Below are 26,113 nucleotides of genomic sequence, written 5' to 3'. Positions count from 1 at the left end.
TTTGTCTCTTTGGGGGTACATGTCTCACTGAGGAAGACTAGCCTGGATGAAGGGGTGAGCTGACAGTGACACACAGTCCTACCCTCCTCACCTCTCTTCCCCTCCCTCCCTCCATCTCTCTCTGTACCTTCTCTATGCAGTGTGTCCGGCCTAGCCGGAACAGCGCTTGTGATTTAATGCCATAGTGACTGGTGTCAGAGTGACAAGCTCCTTTCTCACACAGTGGTGAAATACAGCACAATCCACCTCGGGACAAGATGTCTGTCTGTATTACTCTTGTTCACTGAGATTTCAGGATGAAGAAACACACACCGAGGAAGCTAACGTTTTGTGAAAGGTGGTTTAGATAGTCTTTTAGCTTAGTCCTGTGAAGCTGAGCAGCAGTGATTTACCTTGGCGTGTTGATGGCAGTAGGGGAGATGGATGTTTACAGATGTTTTGTCTTTGTTAATGTCTTACTGTGTGATATATGTTGTACGTGTAAGAGGGAAAAGAGATTGCTTACAAGAATGTTTATATGAGTGTTTGGGTTATTTGAAAAATTCTCGAGACACATGACTCTGTGTAATGGAGGTACTTCAGAATGTAATGTTTCCATGCACCTTGACGTCACCTTTCAGGAAGTTAGCGGTCACTCCTGAGCGGGACGGGTAGGAAACATTAGTTTTTACTCAACAATGTAACAACACAGTGTGGTCAAAGACTTAGTAACTTAGTTTTAGTCACTACCTGGTTACCTATAAGTACAAACATGGTAATTTTTGGGGTGGTTATTACTAGGGTTGCAAAATTCGGGGAACTTTCAATAAATTCCCTGGTTTTCCCGAAATCCCGGTTGGAGATTTCTGGAATCAGGAGAGAATAAGCAGAAAATCCTGGAATCCTGCAACCACAATTTCTGGAAAACAAGGGAATTTGTTGAAAGTTCCAGGAATTTAGCAACCCTAGTTGTTTCATATTTATTGACTTATTTCCGGATAACTTCGAAAGTCCCCTCAACGTCATATGGAGGATCTACTTTGTGCTTCAGAGTTTAAGCTAGTTTGCTCAAGCTGGCTAACGTTAGCCACACCTCATGCTCGTCACAGTCTTTGTGGCTGTGTTATCTAGTGGAAACACTTTAGCATGGCAGGCTCTCGTGCTTTATTGCTGTGGGCTCAATGAAAGCGAAAATCATACCTGCTTGCACTAATGGTGTAGTACCTCGTCTGTTCTCCTTTTTGTTTTGTCAACTTTTGGGATGTTCTCTGTTAAGTAGGCTACGGGAGTTTTGTAACTTTTCCCACCTCAGAATCCAGATAGCTTAGTGCTTGCGTGCTATCTATTTTGCAGGTAGCCTAGCGGTTAAGAGCGTTGGTTCAAATCCCTGAGCCAACTAGGTGAAAAATTGGACCATCTGCCCTTGAGCAAAGCACTTAACCCTAATTGCTTCTGTAAGTCGCTCTGGATAAGAGCGTCCGCTAAATGACTGCAATTTTAAAATGGCTGACTGATTCAGTGCTAAGGTAATGTTAGCAGGCTGGTAAAGCTAATATTAGCAGGCTAGTTCGCTAGAAACTGCACGTTGATTTGTGACAATGCATTCATAAAGTAAACTCAGCAAAAAAATAAACGTCCTCTCACTTTCAACAGCATTTATTTTCAGCAAACTAAACATGTGTAAATATTTGTATGAACATAACAAGATTCAACAACTGAGATATGAACTGAATAAATTCCACAGACATGTAACTAACAGAAATGGAATAATGTGTCCCTGAACAAAGGGGGGTCAAAATCAAATGTAACAGTCAGTATTTGGTGTGGCCACCAGCTGCATTAAGTACTGCAGTGCATCTTCTCCTTATGGACTGCACCAGATTTGTAGTTATTGCTGTGAGATGTTATCCCACTCTTCCACCAAGGCACCTGCAAGTTCCCAGACATTTCTGGGGGGAATGGCCCTAGCCCTCACCCTCCGATCCAACAGGTCCCTGATGTGCTCAATGGGATTGAGATCCGGGCTCTTCGCTGGCCATGGCAGAACACGGACATTCCTGTCTTACAGGAAATCACACACAGAACGAGCAGTATAGCTGGTGGCATTGTCATGCTGGAGGGTCATGTCAGGATGAGCCTGCAGGAAGGATACCACTGTAATGCACAGTGTTGAGATTGCCTGCAATGACAACAAGCTTAGTCCGATGATGCTGTGACACACCGCCTCAGACCATGACGGACCCTCCACCTCCAAATCAATCCCGCTTCATAGTACAGGCCTCGGTGTAACGCTCATTCTTTCGACGGTAAACGCAAATCTGAGCATCACCCTTGGTGAGACAAAACTGTGACTTCTCAGTGAAGAGCACTTTTTGCCAGTCCTGTCTGGTCCAGCGACGGTGGGTTTGTGCCCATAGGCGACGTTGTTGCCTGTGATGTCTGGTGAGGACCTGCCTTACAACAGGCCTACAAGCCCTCAGTCCAGCCTCTCTCAGCCTCTTGCGGACAGTCTGAGCACTGATGGAGGGATTTTGCATTCCTGGTGTAACTCGGGCAGTTGTTGTTGCCATCCTGTACCTGTCTCGTAGGTGTGATGTTCGGCTGTACCGATCCTGTGCAGGTGTTGTTACACGTGGTCTGCCATTGCGAGGACAATCAGCTGTCCATCCTGTCTCCCTGTAACGCTATCTTAGGCGTCTCACAGTACGTACATTGCAATTTATTACCCTGGCCACATCTGCAGTCCTTATGACTCTTTGCAGCATGCCTAAGGCACGTTCACACAGATGAGCAGGGACCCTGGGCATCTTTCTTTTGGTGTTTTTCAGAGTCAGTAGAAAGGCCTCTTTTAGTGTCCTAAGCTTTCATAACTGTGACCTTAATTGCCTACTGTCTGTAAGCTGTTAGTGTCTTAATGACCGTTCCACAGGACAGGAGGGAGGCTGGAAGCGCTGGACAGGAGAGAGACAGCCTGGTGCGTGGAGGAGGCACCGGATGGACCAGACCGTGGAGGCACACTGGAGGTCTGGAGCACCGAGCCTGCACAACCTGTCCTGGCTGGATACTCCCCGAAGCCCGGCATGTGCGGCAGGGTGGAACAGACCGCACTGGGCTGTGCTGGTGAACCGGGGACACCGTGCGTAGGGCTGGTGGCATATACCCCGGGCCGAGGAGACGCACTGGAGACCAGATGCGCTGAGCCGGCTTCATAGCTCCTGGCTCGATGCCCACTCTAGCCCGGCCGATACGAGGAGCTGCGATGTAGCGCACCGGGCTATGCCTGCGCACTGGGGACACCGTGCGCCTTACGACACAACACGGTGCCTGCCCGGTCAACCTCTCACCACGGTAAGCACAGGGATTTGGCTCAGGTCTCCTACCTGACTTAGCCACACTCCCCGTGTCCCCCCCCCCAACACATTTTTGGGGCTGCCTCTCCGGCTTCCTTGCTAGCCGTGTTCCCTCAAAGCGCTGGCTCCCTTTACCTGCTACCTCCGCTCTCCTGGCTGCCTCCACCTGTTCCCATGGGAGGCGATCCCTTCCAGCCAGGATCTCCTCACATGTGTAGGAACCCTTCCCGTCCAGAATGTCCTCCCATGTCCATGAGTCCATTCCACGCAGCTCCTGGTGACCACGCTGCTTGGTCCTTTTTTGGTGGGTAGTTCTGTAACGGCTGTTGGAAGGAGAGGACCAAGATGCAGCATGGTAAGTGTCCATGTTAGATTTATTCGAGAACTGAACACTGAAACACAAAGTAAACAAAAGCATAACCGAAACAGTCCTGTCTGGTAGAGACACAGAGACAGATAACAACTACCCACAACTCAAGTGGGAAAAACAGGCTGCCTAAGTATGGTTCTTAATCAGAGACAACGATTGCCAGCTGCCTCTGATTGGGAACCATACCAGGCCAAACACATAGAAATGGAAAATATAGAACACAAAACATAGAATGCCCACCCCAACTCACGCCCTGACCAAACTAAAATAGAGACATAAAAAAGGAACTAAGGTCAGGACGTGACACTTACCGTATTCCTCCACAGTCCCACACTTCCCTGCTCGCCTCCTCGCGTATGAATCAGACAATAGAATCATTGCTCGTGATTAACAATTTACAGCAGTCTATTAATAATGGACGCCTCCTGCGTATGCACAGACACGTGTACACACACTTGTCCTTTCACGCATTTTGTTCCTTTTGAAATCCTGGATGTCGCCTTCAGTATTGCTATCGAGATGTGAACTCACTCAAGGTTTTATTTCATTTAGACCTTGACCATTTTGGTCTGTGTCTCTCTCTCTGTGTCTGTCTCTCAGGGGATGTGTCTAGGCAACGGGAGCTTCACAGCTGTGCTTTAAAGACTCTCCAAAAAATGCCCCACTGGGGTCACAATGATCAATAATGTTGGGGGGGTGGTCGAGTCTTTGTCTAGAGGGGGAGTGAGTGGGTGTGGGCAGCTACTGTAGACACTATGGAGATACAGTGAGTGGATGAGAGGAAGAGAGAGATTAAGAAATAGAGTGTGGGAAAAGGTAAAACATTGCCTCTGGGAAGAAAAGAAGAAAGAGGAAAGGGAAAGCAGGACAAGATGCCAGTAACTGATTTTATTGACGATAAAATGACTAAATGGTTTAGCCGTGAGGTATGCCCTGCGGTACGCAGACAAGTGTCTGCTGTTCTGAATTCCCAAGGCCGGCATGGAAGTGACTGTCACTCTTCAGAAATGTCCCAAAAGTCTGTTTGTCTGGCACGCTTGCTCTCGACTCTCCGTCTGGGCCCTAGCTATGGATCCTTTGTCTCACTGGTTGTCTCTCCGTTAGCAGCCAAAGTCACCACTCATTCATACCGCATTTCCTGACTCTCTCTCTTTCATTCACCATTTCTTCTCCCCTTTCTCTCCTGCCCATTTCCCTCTCTCTTCCTGTTACCTTTGAATTCTACCCCGATTCTTATCCTCAAGTAACCGTGTTTGCCACCTTCATTTCATGGCCATTTTAGTTTTTCTGTCTGGCTTGTCAAGCTGTTAAAATCCTCCTGTCTGTGACAACTGGACAAGTGCCTGCTAACCCTGACCCAATTCTTGCCTCCAGCACTGTTGCTAAGCCCCTCCAGCTGACTTCACTGCTGGATACGAATATTGGCCGCTGAAACTAAAGCTAAATCCCTGCACATGCAGCTTACTGGTGGCCCGGGGTGTGGCCGCCTGCAGCTTCAAGCATCTGGGGTCATCCAGTCCAGTTCTAGCCTGGTCAAACCAGACTGAATGATGCACTCAAGAGAGCTGTAAGAGCTGTGTTCAGTCTGGTTTTACCAGGCTACTAATTTCAGCCAAGGTGCATGACGGCTAATGAAGGCTGCTATTGTAAGGGTTTTCCTCTGGTGAAAGTGAGGCGGACCAAAATGCAGCGTGGTGGTTATTCATGTTTTTAATAAAGACGACTATACATGAACAGACTATACAAAACAAGAAAAGTGAAAACCTAAACAGTCCTATCTGGTGCAAACACAGAGACAGGAACAATCACCCACAAAACCCAACACAAAACAGGCTACCTAAATATGGTTCCCAATCAGAGACAATGACTAACACCTGCCTCTGATTGAGAACCATATCAGGCCAAACATAGAAATAGACAAACCAGACAGACAACATAGAATACCCACCCAGCTCACGTCCTGACCAACACTAAAACAAGGAAAACACATACGAACGATGGACAGAACGTGACAGCTATGCTGAAACCTGTTGGTTTTTGATAGTACAATTTTAAGTTCTCTTCCTTTACTATCATTTTCTTCCAAGAGAAAATCTCTCGCAGAATTATTGTAGTCGATAGCTGGGGCCTCTGTCATCTTTGCTTTATAACAGAGTTAGGTAACCTTAAGCAAATGTGACTATGTGTAGTTGTTCCTGACCACTGAGGTTGATTTTGGGCCCCAGTCACAGATTGTAACCAAAGAAGGTGGCTTGGCAGACTGCAGTTGTGAATCTGAATCAAATCAAATCCAATTTTATTTGTCACATACAAATGGTTAGCAGATGTTAATGCTTGTTCTTCTAGTTCCGACAATGCAGTAATAACCAACGAGTAATCTAACCTAACAATTCCACAACTACTACCTTATGCACACAAGTGTAAAGGGATAAGAATATGTACATAAAGATATATGACTGAGTGATGGTACAGAACGGCATAGGCAAGATGCAGTAGATGGCATCGAGTACAGTATATACATATGGGATGAGTAATGTAGGGTATGTAAACATAAAAGTGGCATAGTTTAAAGTGGCTAGTGATACATGTATTACATAAAGATGGCAAGATGGTATAGAGTACAGTATATACATATGAGATGAGTAATGTAGGGTATGTAAACATTATATTAAGTGGCAATGTTTAAAGTGGCTAGTGATACAATCAATTCCCATTATTAAAGTGGCTGGAGTTGAGTCAGTATGTTGGCAGCAGCCACTCAATGTTAGTGGTGGCTGTTTAACAGTCTGATGGCCTTGAGATAGAAACTGTTTTTCAGTCTCTCGGTCCCTGCTATGATGCACCTGTACTGACCTCGCCTGCCTTCTGGATGATAGCGGGGTGAACAGGCAGTGGCTCGAGTGGTTGTTGTCCTTGATGATCTTTATGGTCTTCCTGTGACATCGGGTGGTGTAGGTGTCCTGAAGGGCAGGTAATTGGCCCCCGGTGATGCGTTGTGCAGACCTCACTACCCTCTGGAGAGCCTTACGGTTGTGGGCGGAGCAGTTGCCGTACCAGGCGGCGATACAGCCCAACAGGATGCTCTCCATTGTGCATCTGTATAAGTTTGTTTGCTGCTGCGCCTTCTTCACAACGCTGTCTGTGTGGGTGGACCAATTCAGTTTGTCTGTGATGTGTATGCCGAGGAACTTAAAACTTGCTACCCTCTCCACTACTGTTCCATCGATGTGGATAGGGGGGTGTTCCCTCTGCTGTTTCCTGAAGTCCACAATCATCTCCTTAGTTTTGTTGACGTTGAGTGTGAGGTTATTTTCCTGACACCACACTCTGAGGGCCCTCACCTCCTCCCTGTAGGCCGTCTCGTTGTTGTTGGTAATCAAGCCTACCACTGTAGTGTTGTCCGCAAACTTGATGATTGAGTTGGAGGCGTGCATGGCCATCCAGTCGTGGGTGAACAGGGAGTACAGGAGAGGGCTCAGAACGCACCCTTGTGGAGCCCCAGTGTTGAGGATCAGCGGGGTGGAGATGTTGTTACCTACCCTCACCACCTAGGGGCGGCCCGTCAGGAAGTCCAGTACCCAGTTGCACAGGGCGGGGTCGAGACCCAGGGTCTCGAGCTTGATGACGAGTTTGGAGGGTACTATGTTGTTAAATCCTGAGCTGTAGTCAATGTACAGCATTCTCACATAGGTATTCCTCTTGTCCAGATGGGTTAGGGCAGTGTGGTTGCGATTGCATCGTCTGTGGACCTATTGGGGCGGTAAGCAAATTGGAGTGGGTCTAGGGTGTCAGGTAGGGTGGAGGTGATATGGTCCTTGACTAGTCTCTCAAAGCACTTCATGATGACGGAAGTGAGTGCTACGGGTCGGTAGTCGTTTAGCTCAGTTACCTTAGCTTTCTTTGGAACAGGAACAATGGTGGCCCTCTTGAAGCATGTGGGAACAGCAGACTGGGATAAGGATTGATTGAATATGTCCGTAAACACACCAGCAAGCTGGTCTGCGCATGCTCTGAGGACGCGGCTGGGGATGCCTTCTGGGCCTGCAGCCTTGCGAGGGTTAACACGTTTAAATGTTTTACTCACGTCGGTTGCAGAGAAGGAGAGACCGCAGGTTTTGGTAGCGGGCCGTGTCAGTGGCACTGTATTGTCCTCAAAGCGGGCAAAGAAGTTATTTAGTCTGTCTGGGTGCAAGACATCCTGGTCAGCAATGGGGCTGGTTCTCTTTTTATAATCCGTGATTGACTGTAGACCCTGCCACATACCTCTTGTGTCTGAGCTGTTGAATTGCGACTCTACTTTGTCTCTATACTGACGCTTAGCTTGTTTGATTGCCTTGCGGAGGGAAAAGCTACACTGTTTGTATTCGGTCATGTTTCCGGTCACCTTGCCCTGGTTAAAAGCAGTGGTTCACGCTTTCAGTTTTGCGCGAACGCTGCCATCAATCCACGGTTTCTGGTTTGGGAATGTTTTAATAGTTGCTATGGGTACGACATTGCCAATGCACTTTCTAATGAACTCGCTCACCGAATCAGCGTATTTGTCAATGTTGTTGTTGGACGCAATGCGGAACATATCCTAATCCAGAACATATCCCAATCCACGTGATCGAAGCAGTCTTGACGAGTGGAATCAGATTGGTCAGACCAGCATTGAACAGACCTGAGCGCGGGAGCTTCTTGTTTTAGTTTCTGTCTATAGGCTGGAAGCAACAAAATGGAGTCGTGGTCAGCTATTCTGAAAGGAGGACGGGGGAGGGCCTTATATGAGTCACGGAAGTTAGAATAACAATGATCCAGGTTAGCCTTGTTAAAATCCCCAGCTACAATGAATGCAGCCTCATGATATGTGGTTTCCAGTTTACATAGAGTCAAATAAAGTTTGTTCAGGGCCATCTCCGGAGCCTGACCAGAAGACCGCTTCATATGCCCCTTTTACAGCGACGTTGTTTTGGTTCGTCAGCTGGGATCCGATCCATTGTCCTGGCTGGAAGGCAAAACACAAGATCCGCTTCGGTAGAGTCATATTCCTGGTCGTAATGATGGTGCGTTGATGTTGCTCTTATATTCAGTAGGTCCTCCCGACTGTATGTAATGAAACCTAAGATTACCTGGGGTACCAATGTAAGAAATAACACGGTAAAAAAACAAAATACTGCATAGTTTCCTAGGAACGAGAAGCGAGGCGGACATCTCTGTCGGCGCCGGAAGTGAAATCATTAGGATGTCCATTGGTGGGTGTGGCTTCTTGTTTCAGTTTCAGGCCTATCCCGCAGCCTTTTACATGACACATGGGTCGTGTTCAGTAGGGAGAAAACGTCCTGAAACATTTTGAAACTGAGAGATGCTGCCAGAACTTGCCCAACATGAACACAGACTTTCGTTTTCCGTGTGTCCTATTGAACACAACTCTGGTGGGAGGAATCTCTTCAGTTGGCAGACATCCCCATGTGAAACGCATAAATATGAGCTGCACTTCACTTGAATTTCCAAGTGTGTTGATACCATTGTTAGGAAGACACATCATGTTGAATGAGACATTGACATTCATCTGTATTCATCAGTATCTGTATTCATTCATAGACCCAAGGAGAGGTCAGTGAGATATAGAGAATGACTCATTCTAGAGGCTGACTTGACTCCATACAGAAGTCAGAATGGCTTTTACCATATAACATGATTGCCTTTACAGTAAACAAGTGAACAGTCACAAACAACTATGTATTCCGTAGACTACACTGTAATATAGTCCCTTTAAACCTATTAGTGAGCAAATTGGTGCGTTTACACAAAAAAACGAATTGAACTTCCATGACAATTCCCATGACAACGGCATGCATAATTCAGGGCTTTTATTTATTTAGTTGTTTATGCATTTGCATCGGTGGCTTTTTGTGAATGCAGTATGTGAGTGTTTTTACTGTAAGTGCATGAACATTCTTTATGCTAAGTGTGTATAGTGTAGTTCACCTCCCAGTTTTCCTTGCTGCTGAGTTGTTTTACATAGAACTCGCAGGAGAAAAGGAGAAATAATGAGGCTCTTGAGGCCTCATTATAGCTGTGATCAGTGCAGCCGTACAGCAGTGTCTTTCAACCGCACACAAGCATGCAACGCACACGCAATCCACACATTCATGATCTCTACAGTCTGGACAATGATTGGCTAAATCAGGTGTGTTATTGCAGGACTGGAGTGATAGCCTGCAGACTCAGTAGTGCTGGAGGTCCCTGCTCTATAGTGTGCACTGATGATTTGTATGCAGAACCTTACATACGCCCCGGGTCCCTGTCCCGCCCCTGATGGAGCAATACCGCATGACGCGTGCTGAATACTACACTCTTCACACCCCTGACCACACACACACACACAGACACGCTTTTCCAGAGGCTTCCATCCCTCACCACATTACCGTACATGACAATAACGGGTGTCCATTAACTGGAAAACACTCTCACACTGTATACCAGGCTCCGTGTTTCTTAGTGTGTGTGTGTGTGCCAGTGTGTGAGTAAACCCCCCCCACCAACTCTCTCGATGGCTTCTGGAGTCTGATTATGTGTGGAGACGGTGGAACGCACATCCTCTTCTCATCCGCTCCGGGGTGAACTCAGAATTCCAAACAGCTCAGACCGACCAGCTCGACGGGAGAGGGGCCCCCGCTGTTGCCAGGGCCACCCAAATGAGACAAGATAGAGAGGGAGAGGACAGTGAAGGAAAGACAGAATGTTATTGGGGAAAATGGCTTCATTTGAATAAAATGGTTTAAATTGAAGGAGAGGGCGAAGGAAACCACATTTTCATGGTAGTCAACATGCATAGTAATGTAGTAAACAAAAGTAACATTACAGAGATAGTTTAAACATTAGCAACAAGACTGAGAACCCACTGCTTTACTCAAAGATAGACATTGTGCCTCTGTCAATCAGTTCCTGAGAAAATGTGACCAGCATCACCAAACCTTAATCTACCTACACCATCAGTAGATGACTGATAGCACTTACCTGGGCATAAGGGTACCCATATGTGCAGGCTAAATTGCTGTTAAAAGTTTAGGCCAATGATAGTTCTAAGGCAAGCCTGTCAAAAACTATTATAGGCTTGTTTAAAAAAAGACTTTTGACATTGCAGCCTTTACTGAAGTTCAGTTATAACAAGGTAGAGCTGTCACAGGTTAGTATTTGGACTCATTACAACACTAATTACGGTGTGTATGTGTGTGTGTGAGACTACAGGGCTGGTGAAGAGGCCTCAGAGAACGAGTCCGTATTAAAGCAACTATAAGCCTTGTCCAAGCCAGAACGACACAAATTATTGTCGCATTCTAATAGGTAACTTACAAAGTGGGGTTTTAGAGAGAAATCAAATCCAATTTTATGAGTCACATGCGCCGATTACAACAGGTGTAGGTAGACCTTACAGTGAAATGCTCACTTACGAGCCCCTAACCAACAATGCAGTTTAAAAAAAAATACAAATAAGAAATAAAAGTAATTCAAGAGCAGCAGTAAAATAACAATAGCGAGATTATATACAGGGGTTGAGGACTATATACAGTTAGTTGAGTACATGTAGGTAGAGTTATTAAAGTGACTATTCATAGATAATAACAACAGAGAGTAGCAGTGGTTTAATCGGGGGGGGCATTGCAAATAGTCTGGGTTGCAATTTGATTAGATGTTCAGGAGTCTTATGGCTTGGGGGTAGAAACTGTTTAGAATCCTCTTGGACCTAGACTTGGCGCTCCGGTACCGCTCGCAGTCCAAATTGAGGTCAGTGGTGTTGTGTGTTTTCCAAAATGCGCTGTGTAAACATGGTGTAAAACATATTATAAGTCGTTGCAGTAGGATTACAGCAACTTCAACTTCCTCATCTGACAAGGCCCCAAGAAACATGAACAGGGACAAACTGAAATCCTTTGATCCTACCACATTTATCAATTTCATCCATTTAAGGTTTATTTGTGTTTTGAACCTCTTTTTCCTGCTTTTTAGCACATCTTTTTGACAGCCTTTCATGTTCTCACTTTAGGCAGAGAGTGATGCTTTTTGATGTTATCCTACCTTGTGTGTCATATCTCACGCGTTCTTCATTTGTTTGTTTTAGGCAGTTTAAAAAAGTTCAGATCTTCCTGTTTAATAAGGCTTTCAACCCATCAGTGTTGAAGAAATGGGGTTTATAACGATGGAAAGGAAATGATAAGATCAAATGAATAACCTTTCTCTGTTCTGTCCCTCTTTCTCTTCCGCCACCCTTCTCAGACGTGTCCCCGGTGCTGGCGGGCTTCCTGGGCGCCGGGGTCCTGGTGGTCTCAGTCACGGTGGCCGTCTTCCTCTGGACCTGCTGCCAGCGTCGCTACCGTCAGATGACGGGCAGCTACAAGCTCCAATCAGGTCCCTGCGACCAGGCCGTGGATCCGCCCTACAAGTTCATCCACATGCTCAAGGGAATCAGCATCTACCCGGAGACACTTAGTAACAAGAAGATAGTCCGTGTGGGTCGACGCCCGGACTCCTCGCGAAATGGCAGCGGATCCGGTGTCGAGTGGGGTCGTAATGGTGAGCGAGGAAGAGGGGGAGGAGGAAGGGTGATGCTGGTGGACGTCGACCCAGAAACGGGCCTGCTCAACAGCTCCACCAACCTGCAGATGAGCCACCTACTGCCCCCTGCTGGACAGCCTAGGTTAGAGAAGGCGCTGCCCATCCGCTCCGACTACTGCTGCCTGGAGAGCAGCTCCAGGGGTAACAGCAGCAGCAGTAGCTGTGACGCCAGCAAGACAGCCTCGCCCTTTACCCCGTGTCAGGGAGAGGGCAACACCATGCCGCCCGCTGCCCTAGGTACCCTCAGCCTGGTGGTGGACTACAACTTCCCCAAGAAGGCGCTGGTGGTGACCATTGTTGGCGCCCATGGTCTTCCCGCCGTGGACGAGCAGGCGGGTAGCTCGGACCCCTACGTGAAGATGACCATATTGCCAGAAAAGAAGCACCGGGTCAAGGTGAGTCTGGTTCCTCTGGAGGTTTCTTCCTACCTACAAGGTTGTTCCTTTCCACTGTTTTCTTTGATTTGCTTTGTTGAGGGTTTAGGTATTCAGGGTTGCAGTCCCAATTAGGCTAATACTGTTATTATTGAATTATGTGAATTATCATTATTACAGATTTAGATCAAAATAAGATGACGCCATATGCTTTTATTATTGCAAACATGAGGCAAGAAAAGTTTGAAGAGCCCTGCATTATCCCTGTTATTTGTTATTGTAAAAGATAGTGTTAGTGTCACTGTAACTGTTTAAGTGCTACTGTCACAATAGCAACCAGACTGAAATAAAAGCGATTGCTCTGCAGACCCGCGTTCTGAGGAAGACCCTGGCGCCAGTATTTGACGAGACGTTTACGTTCTACGGCGTGGCCTACAGCACACTGCCTGACCTCACGCTGCACTTCCTGGTGCTTAGCTTTGACCGCTTTGCCCGTGATGATGTCATCGGGGAGGCGGCGGTACCCCTGGCAGGGGTGGACCCCAGCACGGGACGAGTCCACATCACCCAACAGATCAGCAAGAGACACATCCAGGTGAGGGATGGGGAGGAGGGGTGGATGGAGGGAGGGAAGAGAGAAGGCATTACCTTGATTTATTACCTTTATTTAGGTAGGTTATTAACAACACATTCCTTCTCTTTTACAGTAATGGCCTGACAATAGACCCATCCTAGTTAGAGAAGGGAATGAGGAATTGAGAAAAGGAGGGAGAGAGGGGAAACTGGGTGATGGAGGAGGATTTTTATTTTTGATTAAAAATACATTTCAGAGGAATAAAGGTGAGGGATGGAGGATAGATGATGAAATGTACTCTAGAATGAAGGACCGATGAAGAGAATGGGAAAGAGGATGAAAGGGAGGGAGGGAATTGGTGTGGTAAAAGATAGAAATTCATAGAGAGATGAGTAGACAGAATTTGAGGATAGAGGGAGGAGTTGGAAAGGTGAGGATGGAGAAAGGGGGAATGGGAGGAAGGAGAGAGAGGAGGTTAGGATGGATAGGATGAGCAGTTACTGGGCTTTTATGGCCAGCAACACTAGAGATGAAGGGGGAGGGATAAGGAGAGCGAGGGGAGAGAGAGAAAGAAAGATGGAGAGAGAGAAGAGACTGACTAATCATAGCTGGCTTCTAGCACAGGGTTAGCAGAAGGGTGATACATTTGCTAAATAAATGTCTACAGATTGAAATATGAAATGGTGTAAATAATATAATAACCAAACCTGGCTTGTTTGCTTTTTGGCTATTGCATATGTATTATTGCAAACAACCAATCTTTCTCTCATTTAATCATTATCACATACGCATGCACTCCCAAACACTCCACACACACACACACGTGCAGCTGAAACATATCTGGGAGGCTGGTCTCTTTGTGTGTGTGTATTGATTGGAGGCCCATTAGGCCCATAAAAGTGGAGAGAGACTGGTGTTATTTCTGACTGTAGGAAGACATCCATCATGGTCAGCACCGGAACAAAAGCCTCTTCCCCACATCATTAAACATGATCCATATAAGGCAGAGGGAGGGAGAGTGGGGGGTGGGGGAGCAGAAAGACAGAAGAGAGGAGGGGGGGGGGGCGGACAGACAGAGGAAGGGAGGGGTGTGAGAGAGCAGAGGGGTGGTATAGAAAGAGGAGAGAGAGGGGGGGGGGTGGAGAGAGAGAGGGTGATGGAAAGAGAAATAGAGTGGGGTGGGCTACTCCAATTGACAAGAAAGGGCCCCATCCATAACACACACTTAGAGAGAAGGAGGGAGAGACAGAGAGAAAGAGGCCTGCACTATATGAGAAAGACCTCTGCCCAACACAATCTGCACTGATAAAATGATAAATATAAAGAAACCTGCACTGAATGCATACTGCACACAGCCAGACTCACACACAGAGAGAGACCCGGTACAAAGTCTGCACTGATTAGACCATATGGCTGTTAGGACAGACTGTAAATAAGCTACACACCATTATGTTCCCACAGAGACGTTAAAACATATTCATATCATCTCTAGAACTCATGCAGTACACACAGCTACTCTTCGAAGACAGCAGACACGCACATGCACTCACACAGTCATGCACACACGCGTGTAAACACATTACAGGCATAAGTATCATTCCCAGTGCCACTGTAAGCCTGTCAAGTGAGACAGTGCAGATGTATACACACATGCATAATATCTTTCTCCATTATTTGTACTATTTTCTACATTGTACAACAATAGTGAAGCAATCAAAACTATGAAATAACACAGGAAATCATGTAGTAACCAAAAAAAGCGTTAAACAAAATATATTTTATATTTGAGATTCTTCAAAGTAGCCACCCTTTGCCTTGATGACAGCTTTGCACACTCTTGGCATTCCCTCAACCATCAACCAGCTTAATGAGGTTTTCACCTGGAATGCATTTCAATTAACAGGTGTGCCTTGTTAAGAGTTTATTTGTGGAATTTCTTTATTAATGCGTTTGAGTCAGTTAGATGTGTTGTGACAAGGTTGAGGTGGTATACAGCAGATAGCCCTATTTAGTAAAATACCAAGTCCATATTATGGCAAGAAAAGCTCAAATAAGCATTACTTTAAAAAATTAAGGTCAGTCAATCCAGAAAATGGCACAAACTTGGAACGTTTCTTCAAGTGCAGCCGCAAAAACCATCAAGCAATTATGATGAAACTGGCTCTCATGAGGACCGCCACAGGAAAGGAAGACCCAGAGTTACCTCTGCTGCAGAGGATAAGTTCATTAGAGTTACCAGCCTCAGATATTCGGCCCAAATAAATGGTTCAGAGTTCAAGTAACAGACACATCTTAACATCAATTGTTTAGAGGAGACTGCGTGAATCAGGCCTTCATGGTCGAATTGCTGCAAAGAAACCACTACTAAAGGACACAAATAAGAAGAAGAGACTTGCTTGGGCCAAGAAACACTAGCAATGGACATTAGAATGGTGGAAATCAGTCCTTTGGTCTGATGAGTCCAAATTTGATATTTTTGGCTCCAACCGCCGTGTTTTTGTGAGATGCAGAGTATGTGATTTTATTTGATTTTATTAGGATCTCTTTTAGTCCCCATTTGGACTAATCTTCCAAGAGTCCTTAACAGTAAAATACAATTTATAATACAAACACACTTTCACATATAACACACTATTACAAACATACATAATACACTAGCATAATGACCCAATAAATACTCAATCTAAAAAAATATATTGATTCTTCATCTACTATAGTCCCACAACATTTCTATATACTATATTTAAATTGTTTTAAAATAATGTTTAAACGTATATATTTAGAAAGGTTTCTAGTTTGCTCAGTTAATTTATTCCATTTCTTTATTGCTCTAAATCAAAATGTTCTTTTTCCCATTTATTTTTTCTGTCTGGATAACGCATAGATGATGGACAATCTATTACTAGTATTTAGGGAATGTCTGTCTCTTACCAACTGAATACCATTGTGAATAGAACTTGGCCGTTTTAAATGATGTATATTATAAAATAAAATAAGCATGTTTTTTTCAATTATCTTGTCGATGGATGACCAACCAAGAACACTGTGCATGACTGCAACAGAAGAACCATATCTCCACCTTAAAACAACCCATGACTGCAACAGAAGAACCATATCTCCACCTTAAAACAACCCATGACTGCAACAGAAGAACCATATCTCCACCTTAAAACAACCCATGACTGCAACAGAAGAACCATATCTCCACCTTAAAACAACCCATGACTGCAACAGAAGAACCATATCTCCGCCTTAAAACAATCCTTGCTGCTTTATTCTGTGCATTCTGCAGCCTCCTAACTTCACTAGATGATGCATTTCCCCAGACCACCGAACGGATGATCTTCGCATGTGTGGTTCGCACTGTGAAGCATGGAGGAGGAGCTGTGATGGTGCTTTGCTGGTGACACAGTCTGTAATTTATTTAAAATTCAAGGCACACTTAACCAGCATGGCTACCACAGCATTCTGCACCGATACGCCATCCCATCTGGTTTGCACTTAGTCCCACTAGCATTTGTTTTTTAGCATGGCAATGAGACCCAACACACCTCCAGGCTGTGTAAGGGCTATTTGGCTGAGAAGGAGAGTGATGGAGTGCTGCATCAGGTGACATGGCCTCGACAATCACCCAACCTCAACCCAATTGAGATGGTTTGTGATGAGTTGGACCGCAGAGTGAAGGAAAAGCAGCCAGCTCAGCATATGTGGGAACTCCTTCAAGAAAAGCATTCCAGGTGAAGCTGGTTGAGAGAATGCCAAGAGTGCAAAGCTGCCATCAAGGCAAAGGGTGTCTATTTTAAATCATGTCAAATATAAAACACTTTTTTTGGTTACTGCATGATTCCATGTTTTATTTTATAGTTTTGATGTCTTCACTATTATTCTACAATGTAGAAAATAGTACGAATAAATAAACCCTTGAATGAGTAGGTGTGTCCAAGATTTTGACTGGTACTGTACACATTTCATCTCCATGCAGTCACACGATTTCACACCCCTCTCCCTCATATGGAGGTTTATAAGTGCATACTTCAACCATCTCCTCTCCCTTTCTCCCTCTATTTCCATTTCCCCCATCTCATCTTCCTTTCTCTTCCTCTTTGTTGTCTACCCCCTCATCTCACTCTCCTCCTTATATCTTATCTAAATTGAATTCCCTCCTATTTTAGTGCAACCTTAAGGGGTTTAGAGACAGGATGGAATTGATCTTCCAGAGAGAGGGAGAGAAAGAACAAGACATAAATAGGAGAGAGAGAGAGATTAGTTTGAGTAAATGAAAAAGAAGAGACATAGGTATCTGCTGATGGAGTGAAAGAGGAGAAAGAGAGCAATAGCACTGACTAGATGAAGAAGACAAAAGTGAGTACAGGAGATTGATGGATGATCCGGTAGTGATGGGGGGAGAGAAAGCAAGATGGCACTGTGGGGGGGGAAAGGGTTGTGGCCAGACCATAAGTCCAGAGGAGACGTCCATTAAATCTGCGGGGGAACTTAAGTGGAGGGGGAAAGCTTAAATGACTGAATTGGGGGGGCAGTAAAGACGTCACACTCACTACGACAGAAGTAGCTCACACACTTAGCGGTGGTTCATAAAAGCTATTATCCGTTTAGAACATATAATGTATATTTTGAGCATGGCCATTGTGATTCTCCATCATTCTACAGTAGCGCTTAAACGCTTCAAAACTCCCATTCAGCACAAGCCGTCCAAAATGACACATTGGTTTATATGGCGGCATTAGCTCCTAGCGCTGTTATGACTGTGCTTTGCAGCAAGAACCATCCATGAAAGAAAAAAAACTGCACCATTTACTTGTACTTTAAATTAAAATGTCAGGGAACCAAGCGACGCCAAACATGATGGGTAATTTCTGCATCTCACACTGCAGTGAATCTTTGGCATGTTAATTTATGTACTCAAAAAGGTCACTTTAAGTATGAAATGCATCATTTACTTTAGAATATAGTCAAAAAGGAAACAAGATTAAAATGTTAGGGAACTGAACTATTGTACACTACAAATGGTTGTGTACAGACCAGTAGTTTCAGACTATTTTTATGTATTTTTTGTAGAGCAGAGCTCCCCTGCCACTAGTGGTGATTCTAAATGAAGTGTGGCATTTAGTCTTGCTCACTAATGAAAAAGCTACCGATACACGGTATTGGAGACAATTAGGAGGCTATCTATTTCCGTCATACTTTGTATGCAGATGGTAGCAGATTTACACGCACACACATTACACACAGACACACGTCTCGGCCTCGGTAATTCTCTATTTCTCCGTTTTAAGTTCAAACTCAGCCTTGGGCTAACCTCCCGCAGCGCGTTGCCATGGTGACACCTAGACGTAGTATAGGAATTGACGCTCTTTGAAAGAGAGCGAGACATATGCAAGCAGTTAAAAAGAGTGAGACGGAGAGAAACTAAGAGATGAACAGAACGATGGGGATAGCCACAGGTCTATCTATATACAGTACCAGTCAAAAGTTTGGACACACCTACTCATTCAAGGGTTTTTCTTTATTTCTACTGTTTTCTACATTGTAGAATAATAGTGAAGACATCGAAACTATGGAAGAACACAAATGGAATCATGTAGTAACGAAAAAGTATCGATTGGGTTGAGGTCCGGTGATGCAGCACTCTCCTTCATGGACAAAAAACCCTTACACACCCTGGATGTGTGTTGTGTCATTGTCCTTTTGAAAAACAAAACGATTGTCCCAGTAAGAGCAAACCAGATGTGGTGTATCATTGCAGAATGCTGTGGTAGCCATGCTGGTTAAGTGTGCCTTGAATTCTAAATAAATCACGACAGTGTCACCATCAAAGCACCAGTCACAGCTCCTCCTCTGTGCTTCACAGTGTGAACCACACATGTGGAGATCATCCGTACAACTACTCTGCGTCTCACAAAGACACGTCGGTTGGAACCATAAATCTCAAATTTTACTCATGTCCATTGCTCGTGTTTCTTGGCCCAAGCAAGTCTCTTCTTCTTATTGGTGTCCTTTAGTAGTGTTTTTTGTTGTTGCGGCAATTTGACCATGAAGGCCTGATTCACACAGTCTCCTCTGAACACTTGATGTTGAGATGTGTCTGTTACTTGAGCTCTGAACCATTTATTTGGGCTGCATTCTGAGATGCAGTTATTCTAATGAAATGATCCTCTGCAGCAGAGGTAACTCTGGGTCTTCCTTTCCTGTGGCGGTCCTCATGAGAGCCAGTTTCATCATAGTGCTTGATGGTTTTTACTACTACATTGACTGACCTTCATATCTTCAAGCAATGATGGACTATCGTTTGTCTTTGCTAATTTGAGCTGTTCTTGCCGTATTATGAACTTGGTCTTTTACCAAATAGGGCTATCTTCTGTATACCACCCCTACCTTTTCACAACACAACTGATTGGCTCAAACACACATCAACCACAAACTAGAATGGTCCAAACACACCAAGACAGTCGTGAAGAGGGCACGACAAAGCCTTTTCCCCTCAGGAAACTAAAAAGATTTGGCATGGGTCCTGAGATCCTCAAAGGTTTCTACAGCTGCAACATCGAGAGCATCCTGATTGGTTGCATCACTGCCTGGTACGGCAATTGCTCGGCCTCTGACCGCAAGGCACTACAGAGGGTAGTGCGTATGGGCCAGTACATCACTGGGACTAAGCTGCCTGCCATCCAGGACCTCTACACCAGGCTGTGTCAGAGGAAGGCCCTAAAAATTGTCAAAGACCCCAGCCACCCCAGTCATAGACTGTTCTCTCTACTACCGCATGGCAAGCGGTACCGGAGTGCCAAGTCTAGAACAAAAAGGCTTCTCAACAATTTTTTCCCCCAAGCCATAAGACTCCTGAACAGGTAATCAAATGGCTGCCCGGACTATTTGCATTGTGTGCCCCCCAACCCCTCTTTTTTTACGCTGCTGCTACTCTCTGTTTATCATATATGCATAGTCACTTTAACTATACATACTATTTAAATTGGGCCGACCAACCAGTGCTCCCGCACATTGGCTAACCGGGCTATCTGCATTGTGTCCCACCCACCACCCGCCAACCCCTCTTTGCTACTCTCTGTTCATCATATAGGCATAGTCACTTTAACCATATCTACATGTACATACTACCTCACTCAGCCTGACTAACCGGTGTCTGTATGTAGCCTCGCTAATTTTATAGCCTCGCTACTGTATATAGCCTGTCTATTTATTGTTGTTTTATTTCTTTACTTACCTATTGTTCACCGAATACCTTTTTTAGACTATTGGTTAGAGCCTGTAAGTAAGCATTTCACTGTAAGGTCTACCTACACCTGTTGTATTCGGTGCATGTGACAGATATAAACTTTGATTTGATTTGAAGGAAAGAAATTCCACAAATTAACTTAAGGCAAACCTGTTCAATGAAATGCATTCCAGGTGACTACCTCATGAAGCTGGTTGAGAGAATGCCAAAAGTGCGCAGAATCTCAAATATAATATATATTTTGATTTGTTAAACACATTTTTTGTTACTACATGATTCCATGTGTTATTTCAAATGTTTTATGTCTTCACATTTATGCTAGAATGTAGAAAATATTAAAAATAAAGAAAAACCCTTGAATGAGTAGGTGTGTCCAAACTTTTGGCTGGTACTGTATATTAGTTTGACTGTCATTATGTAGGAATTGTGTGGATACCGGAAGTGTAGGTGGATGGGTGGGTTATGGAGGTTTGTCTGCCATATTCTTGTGCAAGGCAGGTTTTGTGTGTATGTGTGTACTTTATGGGTACTTTGTGTGTGTATATATGTGTGTAATGTGCAGTGCCTTCAGAAAGTATTCACACCCCTTGTCTTTTTCCACATTTTGTGCTCCAGCCTGAATTTAAAATGGATTCAATTGAGATTTTGTGTCACTGATCTAAACACATACCACATCAAAGGGAAGTTGTGTCTTTAGAAATGTTGAATTAATACAAAATTAAATGTCCTGATTCAATAAGTATTTAACCCTTTTGTTATGGCAAATCTATATAGGTTCAGGAGTAAAAATGTGCTTAACAAGTCACATAATTAGTTGCATGGACTCACTCTGTGTGCAGTAATGGTGTTCATATGACTAACCCAACTCTGTACCCCACACATACAATTATCTGTAAGGTCAGTTAGAGTTTAATGGCTGTGATAGGAGATAACTGAAGATTGATCAACAACATTGAAGTTACTCCACAATACTAACATACAGTTGAAGTTGGAAGTTTACATACACCTTAGCCAAATACATTTAAACTCAGTTTTTCACAATTCCTGACATTTAATCAGAGTAAAAATTATTTGGTCAGTTAGGATCACCACTTTATTTTGAGAATGTGAAAAGTTAGAATAATAGTAGAGTTTATTTCAGCTTTTATTTCTTTCATCACATTCCCAGTGGGTCAGAAGTTTACATACACTCAATTAGTATTTTGTAGCATTGCCTTTAAATTGTTTAACTTGGGTCAAACGTTTTGGGTAGCCTTCCACAAGCTTCCCACAATAAATTGGGTGAATTTTGGCCCATTCCTCCTGACAGAGCTGGTGTAACCGAGTCAGGTTTGTAGGCCTCCTTGCTCGCACACGCTTTTTCAGTTCTGCCCACAAGTTTTCTATGGGATTGAGGTCAGGGCTTTGTGAAGGCCACTCGAATACCTTGACTTTGTTGTCCTTAAGCGATTTTACCACAACATTGGAAGTATGCTTGGGGTTATTGTCCATTTGGAAGACCCATTTGCGACCAAGCTTTAACTTCCTGACTGTCTTGGGATGTTGCTTCAATGTATCCACATAATTTTCCTACCTCATAATGCCATCTATTTTGTAAAGCGCACTACTCCCTCCTGAAGCAAAGCACCCCCACAACATGATGCTGCCACCCCCGTGCTTCACGGTTGGGATGGTGTCCTTCGGCTTACAAGCATCCCCCTTTTTCCTCCAAACATAACTATGGTCATTATGGCCAAACAGTTCTGTTTTTGTTTCATCAAACCAGAGGACATTTCTCCAAAAAGTGTGATCTTTGTCCCCATGTGCAGTTGCAAACTGGAGTCTGGCTTTTTTTAATGGCGGTTTTGGAGCAGTGGCTTCTTCCTGGCTGAGTGGCCTTTCAGGTTATGTCGATTTAGGACTCATTTTACAGTGGATGTAGATACTTTTGTACCTATTTCCTTCAGCATCTTCACATGGTCCTTTGCTGTTGTTCTGGATTGATTTGCACTTTTCACACAAAAGTATGTTCTCCTCTAGGAGACAGAACACGTCTCCTTCCTGAGCAGTATGACGGCTGCGTGGTCCCATGGTGTTTTATACTTGCATACTATTGTTTGTACAGATGAACGTGGTACCTTCAGGGGTTTGGAAATTGCTCCCAAGGGTGAGCCAGACTTGTGGAGGTCTCCAATTCTTCCAATTTTTCTGAGGTCGGCTGATTTCTTTTGATTTTCCCATGATGTCAAGCAAAGAGGCACTGAGTTTGAAGGTAGGCCTTGAAATGCATCCAGAAGTACACCTCCAATTGACTCAAATTATGTCAATTAGCCTATCATAAGCTTCTAAATCCATGACATAATTTTCTGGAATTTTCCAAGCTGTTTAAAGACACAGTCAACTTAGTGTATGTAAACTTCTGACCCACTGGAATTGTGATTAAGTGAAATAATCTGTCTGTAAACTATTGTTGGAAAAATGACTTGTGTCATGCACAAAGTAGATGTCCTAACCAACTTGCCAAAACTATAGTTTGTTAACAAGAAATTTGTGGAGTGGTTGAAAAACGAGTTTTAATGACTCCAACCAAAGAGTATGTAAACCTCTGACTTCCACTCTAAATGACTGTGAAAAGAAGGAAGCCTCTACAGAATAAAAATATTCCAAAATGTGCATCCTGTTTGCAATAAGGAAATAAAGTAATATTTTCAAGCATGTTGGTGGCTGCATCATGTTATGTGTATGCTTGTCATCGGCAAGGACTAGGGAGTTTTTTATGGTAAAAATAAACAGAATAGAGCTAAGCACAGGCAAAATCATAGAGGAAAACTTGGTTCAGTCTGCTTTCCAACAGATACTGGGAGACAAAATCACCTTTCAGCAGTACAATTACCTAAAACACAAAGTGGATTTGCTTACCAAGATGTCATTGAATGTTCCTGAGTGTTCTTAAGTTTGGACTTAAATTGGCTTAAATCTATGGCAAGACCTGAAAATGGCTGTCTAGCAATAATCAAGAACCAGAATGGGAAAATTTTGTACAATCCAAGTGTGCAAAGCTCTTAGAGACTTCCCCAGAAAGACTCACAGCTGATTCAATGGTGATTCTAACATGTATTGACTCAGGGGGTTAAATACTTATCTAATCGATATGTTAGTGTTTTATTTTCCATTATTTGTCCCCCAAAAAAATCACATTTTTCTTCCACTTTTACATTAAGAGTATTTTGTGTAAATAGTTCATATGAAAATCCATTCTAATCCCACTTTGTAACACAGCAAAATGTGGAAAAGGTCAAGCGGTGTGAATACTTTCTGATGGCACTGTATGTGTCTATGTGTGTGTTCTAACTGTGTTCTCCCCGCTGTGTGTGTGTGCATCTACATTCTAACCCTGTGCTCTCTCTGCAGTGTGTGAGCCGTGGGGAGCTACTGGTGTCTCTGTCCTACCAGCCTGTCACTCACAGGCTCAATGTGGTGGTGCTGAAGGCCAAACACCTGCCCAAGATGGACATCACTGGCCTATCAGGCAGTAAGTACTACGCACACACACACAAACACACAAACAAACACACACACACACACACACACACATCTCACCCACTTTCCCCTCTATCCATCCCTCACAGACCCCTATGTGAAGGTGAACGTGTTCTACGGCTGCAAGCGCATTGCCAAGAAGAAGACGCACGTGAAGAAGTGCACCCTCAACCCCGTTTTTAACGAGTCATTCATCTACGACGTACCCGCCGAGCTGCTGGCCGACATCTCTGTGGAGTTCCTGGTGGTCGACTTCGACCGTACCACCAAGAATGAAGTGGTGGGCCGCCTGGTGCTCGGCGGCCAGAGCCTCATGCACACTGGGGTCACCCACTGGAGAGAGGTCTGCGACAACCCCCGCCGGCAGATTGCCAAGTGGCACAACCTGGGCGAGTATTAGGATGGCTCAGAAAAATACCTGAACATTTTCAAAAATCGTGCAATTTCTCGGAGTCGATATTCTGTCGAAAAACCACCACCCCCACTACTATTGCAAACCTATTCTCTTAGAAAATTAAAGAATGAAATAAAACCCTTCCTGCCTGAAGTAAAGACACCCAACCAGACCACCGGAACCCCACCCAGCATGGACATGTATGGTTGGACCAGTCACTTCTATGAAAAATTCCTGCAACCATTGAGACAACAACGGGGGCTGAGAGAAATCTGACCAGACTTTCAGGAATCACTGACCACAAAAGACTTGATTGAAGATTTCAAAACCAAAATCTGAATTTTGTATATATATATATATTATATATACGTATATACATTTGTGTGTATATATATATATATATATATACACACACATTTGTATATATATATATATTTGTATATATATATATATATATATATATATATATATATATACAAATGTGTGTGTGTGTATATATATATATATATACAAATGTGTGTGTATGTATATATATATATATATATATATATATATATATAATGTGTGTGTATATATATATATATATATATATATATATATATATATATATATACACACACACACACACACACACACACACATTTGAATGTATACACAAATATATAGCCTTCACATTCAATACTGTTAGTGAGATCCATGTGGTCCTACCGGTTGGGTGGGTATGTGAAGGGGCTGTGGTGCCTCCAATCAGAGTTCACAACAGAGAGTGCATCACAACCCTACCCCTGACCCCCCCCTCCTCCAGCCCCCCCGCCACCCATAGGTATAAACATTCCTTTACTTGCATGCTTGAACAAGTTCAAAATAAAACACACCTGGGAGGGAAGAATACAGTAGGTAATCTTAACCAGGGCTGCATTTCAAACTCATAAAAGACACCCTCCTCCACTTACCTTCCTTCACCTTTGCCCTTGGGGGAACCCCCGTGGCCATCTTTGTCGTTGGTTCAAATGATTAGCCAATGAAGGGAAGTCGGCAACGTAAGCCCCTCAGCCCTCGTTTCTGATTGAGTTTGCGAGTAACTATGTTCACTCTGGGCCTGAAATGCCCCATAATTCAATTCACGACGATTGTACATCCGCTAAGAACAGTCAGACAAAACTTAAAACCAACATTAATATGGAGAAGTCAACATACAAGTGTAAGTAAAAAGAATGTACATAAGTTAGAAATTGTGCTACTAATGCACATGACGGCTCAAACACGTATCATAAAAGTAATGATGTTTTTGTTTGGTTAGCTTTTTGGAAACGTTAACTTGCGCACTTAACGTTCTCTAACATCACACTTTTACATTGTCATTTTCCATTTAGCTGATATAAATAACTTAGTAGAGGATGGCTAACATTCGATGTCTGCTGATGCGTTGTCTTAATTGACTGTAGCGCATAAACAGCACACACAACAGTTCCATGATGACTGAAATCACACAACCGTGGGGTGAACGAGTGACACATTTCCTGGGAAAGAACGGTCCATTTCAAATGAATTACTTCTTCCCTTGTCCTGCAAGTGTCAACTCGTCAGACGTCATGATACGTCATCGGAAGCGTCCACTTCATTTGAAGGGAGAGGGTGTGTCTTTTGTGTGTGTTTGAGTGTGTTTGAAGTGTTTGAAATGCAGCCCTGGTGTACCAATTCCCTTT

The 26,113-nt window shown here is 44.0% G+C and overlaps 1 protein-coding gene across 1 annotated transcript in view; it reads left to right on the top strand.

Moving 5' to 3' along the window:
- LOC118398112 (synaptotagmin-11-like) overlaps window positions 1-24,797 on the top strand; it is a 29,529-nt gene extending 4,732 nt beyond the window's left edge. The window contains exons 2-5 of the mRNA XM_035793152.2: window positions 11,956-12,689; window positions 13,036-13,263; window positions 23,885-24,005; window positions 24,103-24,797. Of these exons, the coding sequence (XP_035649045.1) occupies window positions 11,956-12,689; window positions 13,036-13,263; window positions 23,885-24,005; window positions 24,103-24,413 (1,394 nt within the window). The 3' untranslated portion in view covers window positions 24,414-24,797. The remainder of the gene's footprint in view (window positions 1-11,955; window positions 12,690-13,035; window positions 13,264-23,884; window positions 24,006-24,102) is intronic.
- Window positions 24,798-26,113: the final 1,316 nt, after the last annotated feature.

Source organism: Oncorhynchus keta, chromosome 19, assembly GCF_023373465.1.
Source record: "Oncorhynchus keta strain PuntledgeMale-10-30-2019 chromosome 19, Oket_V2, whole genome shotgun sequence".
Taxonomy (NCBI): domain Eukaryota; kingdom Metazoa; phylum Chordata; class Actinopteri; order Salmoniformes; family Salmonidae; genus Oncorhynchus; species Oncorhynchus keta.
This window is presented reverse-complemented; position numbering and strand designations above follow the sequence as displayed.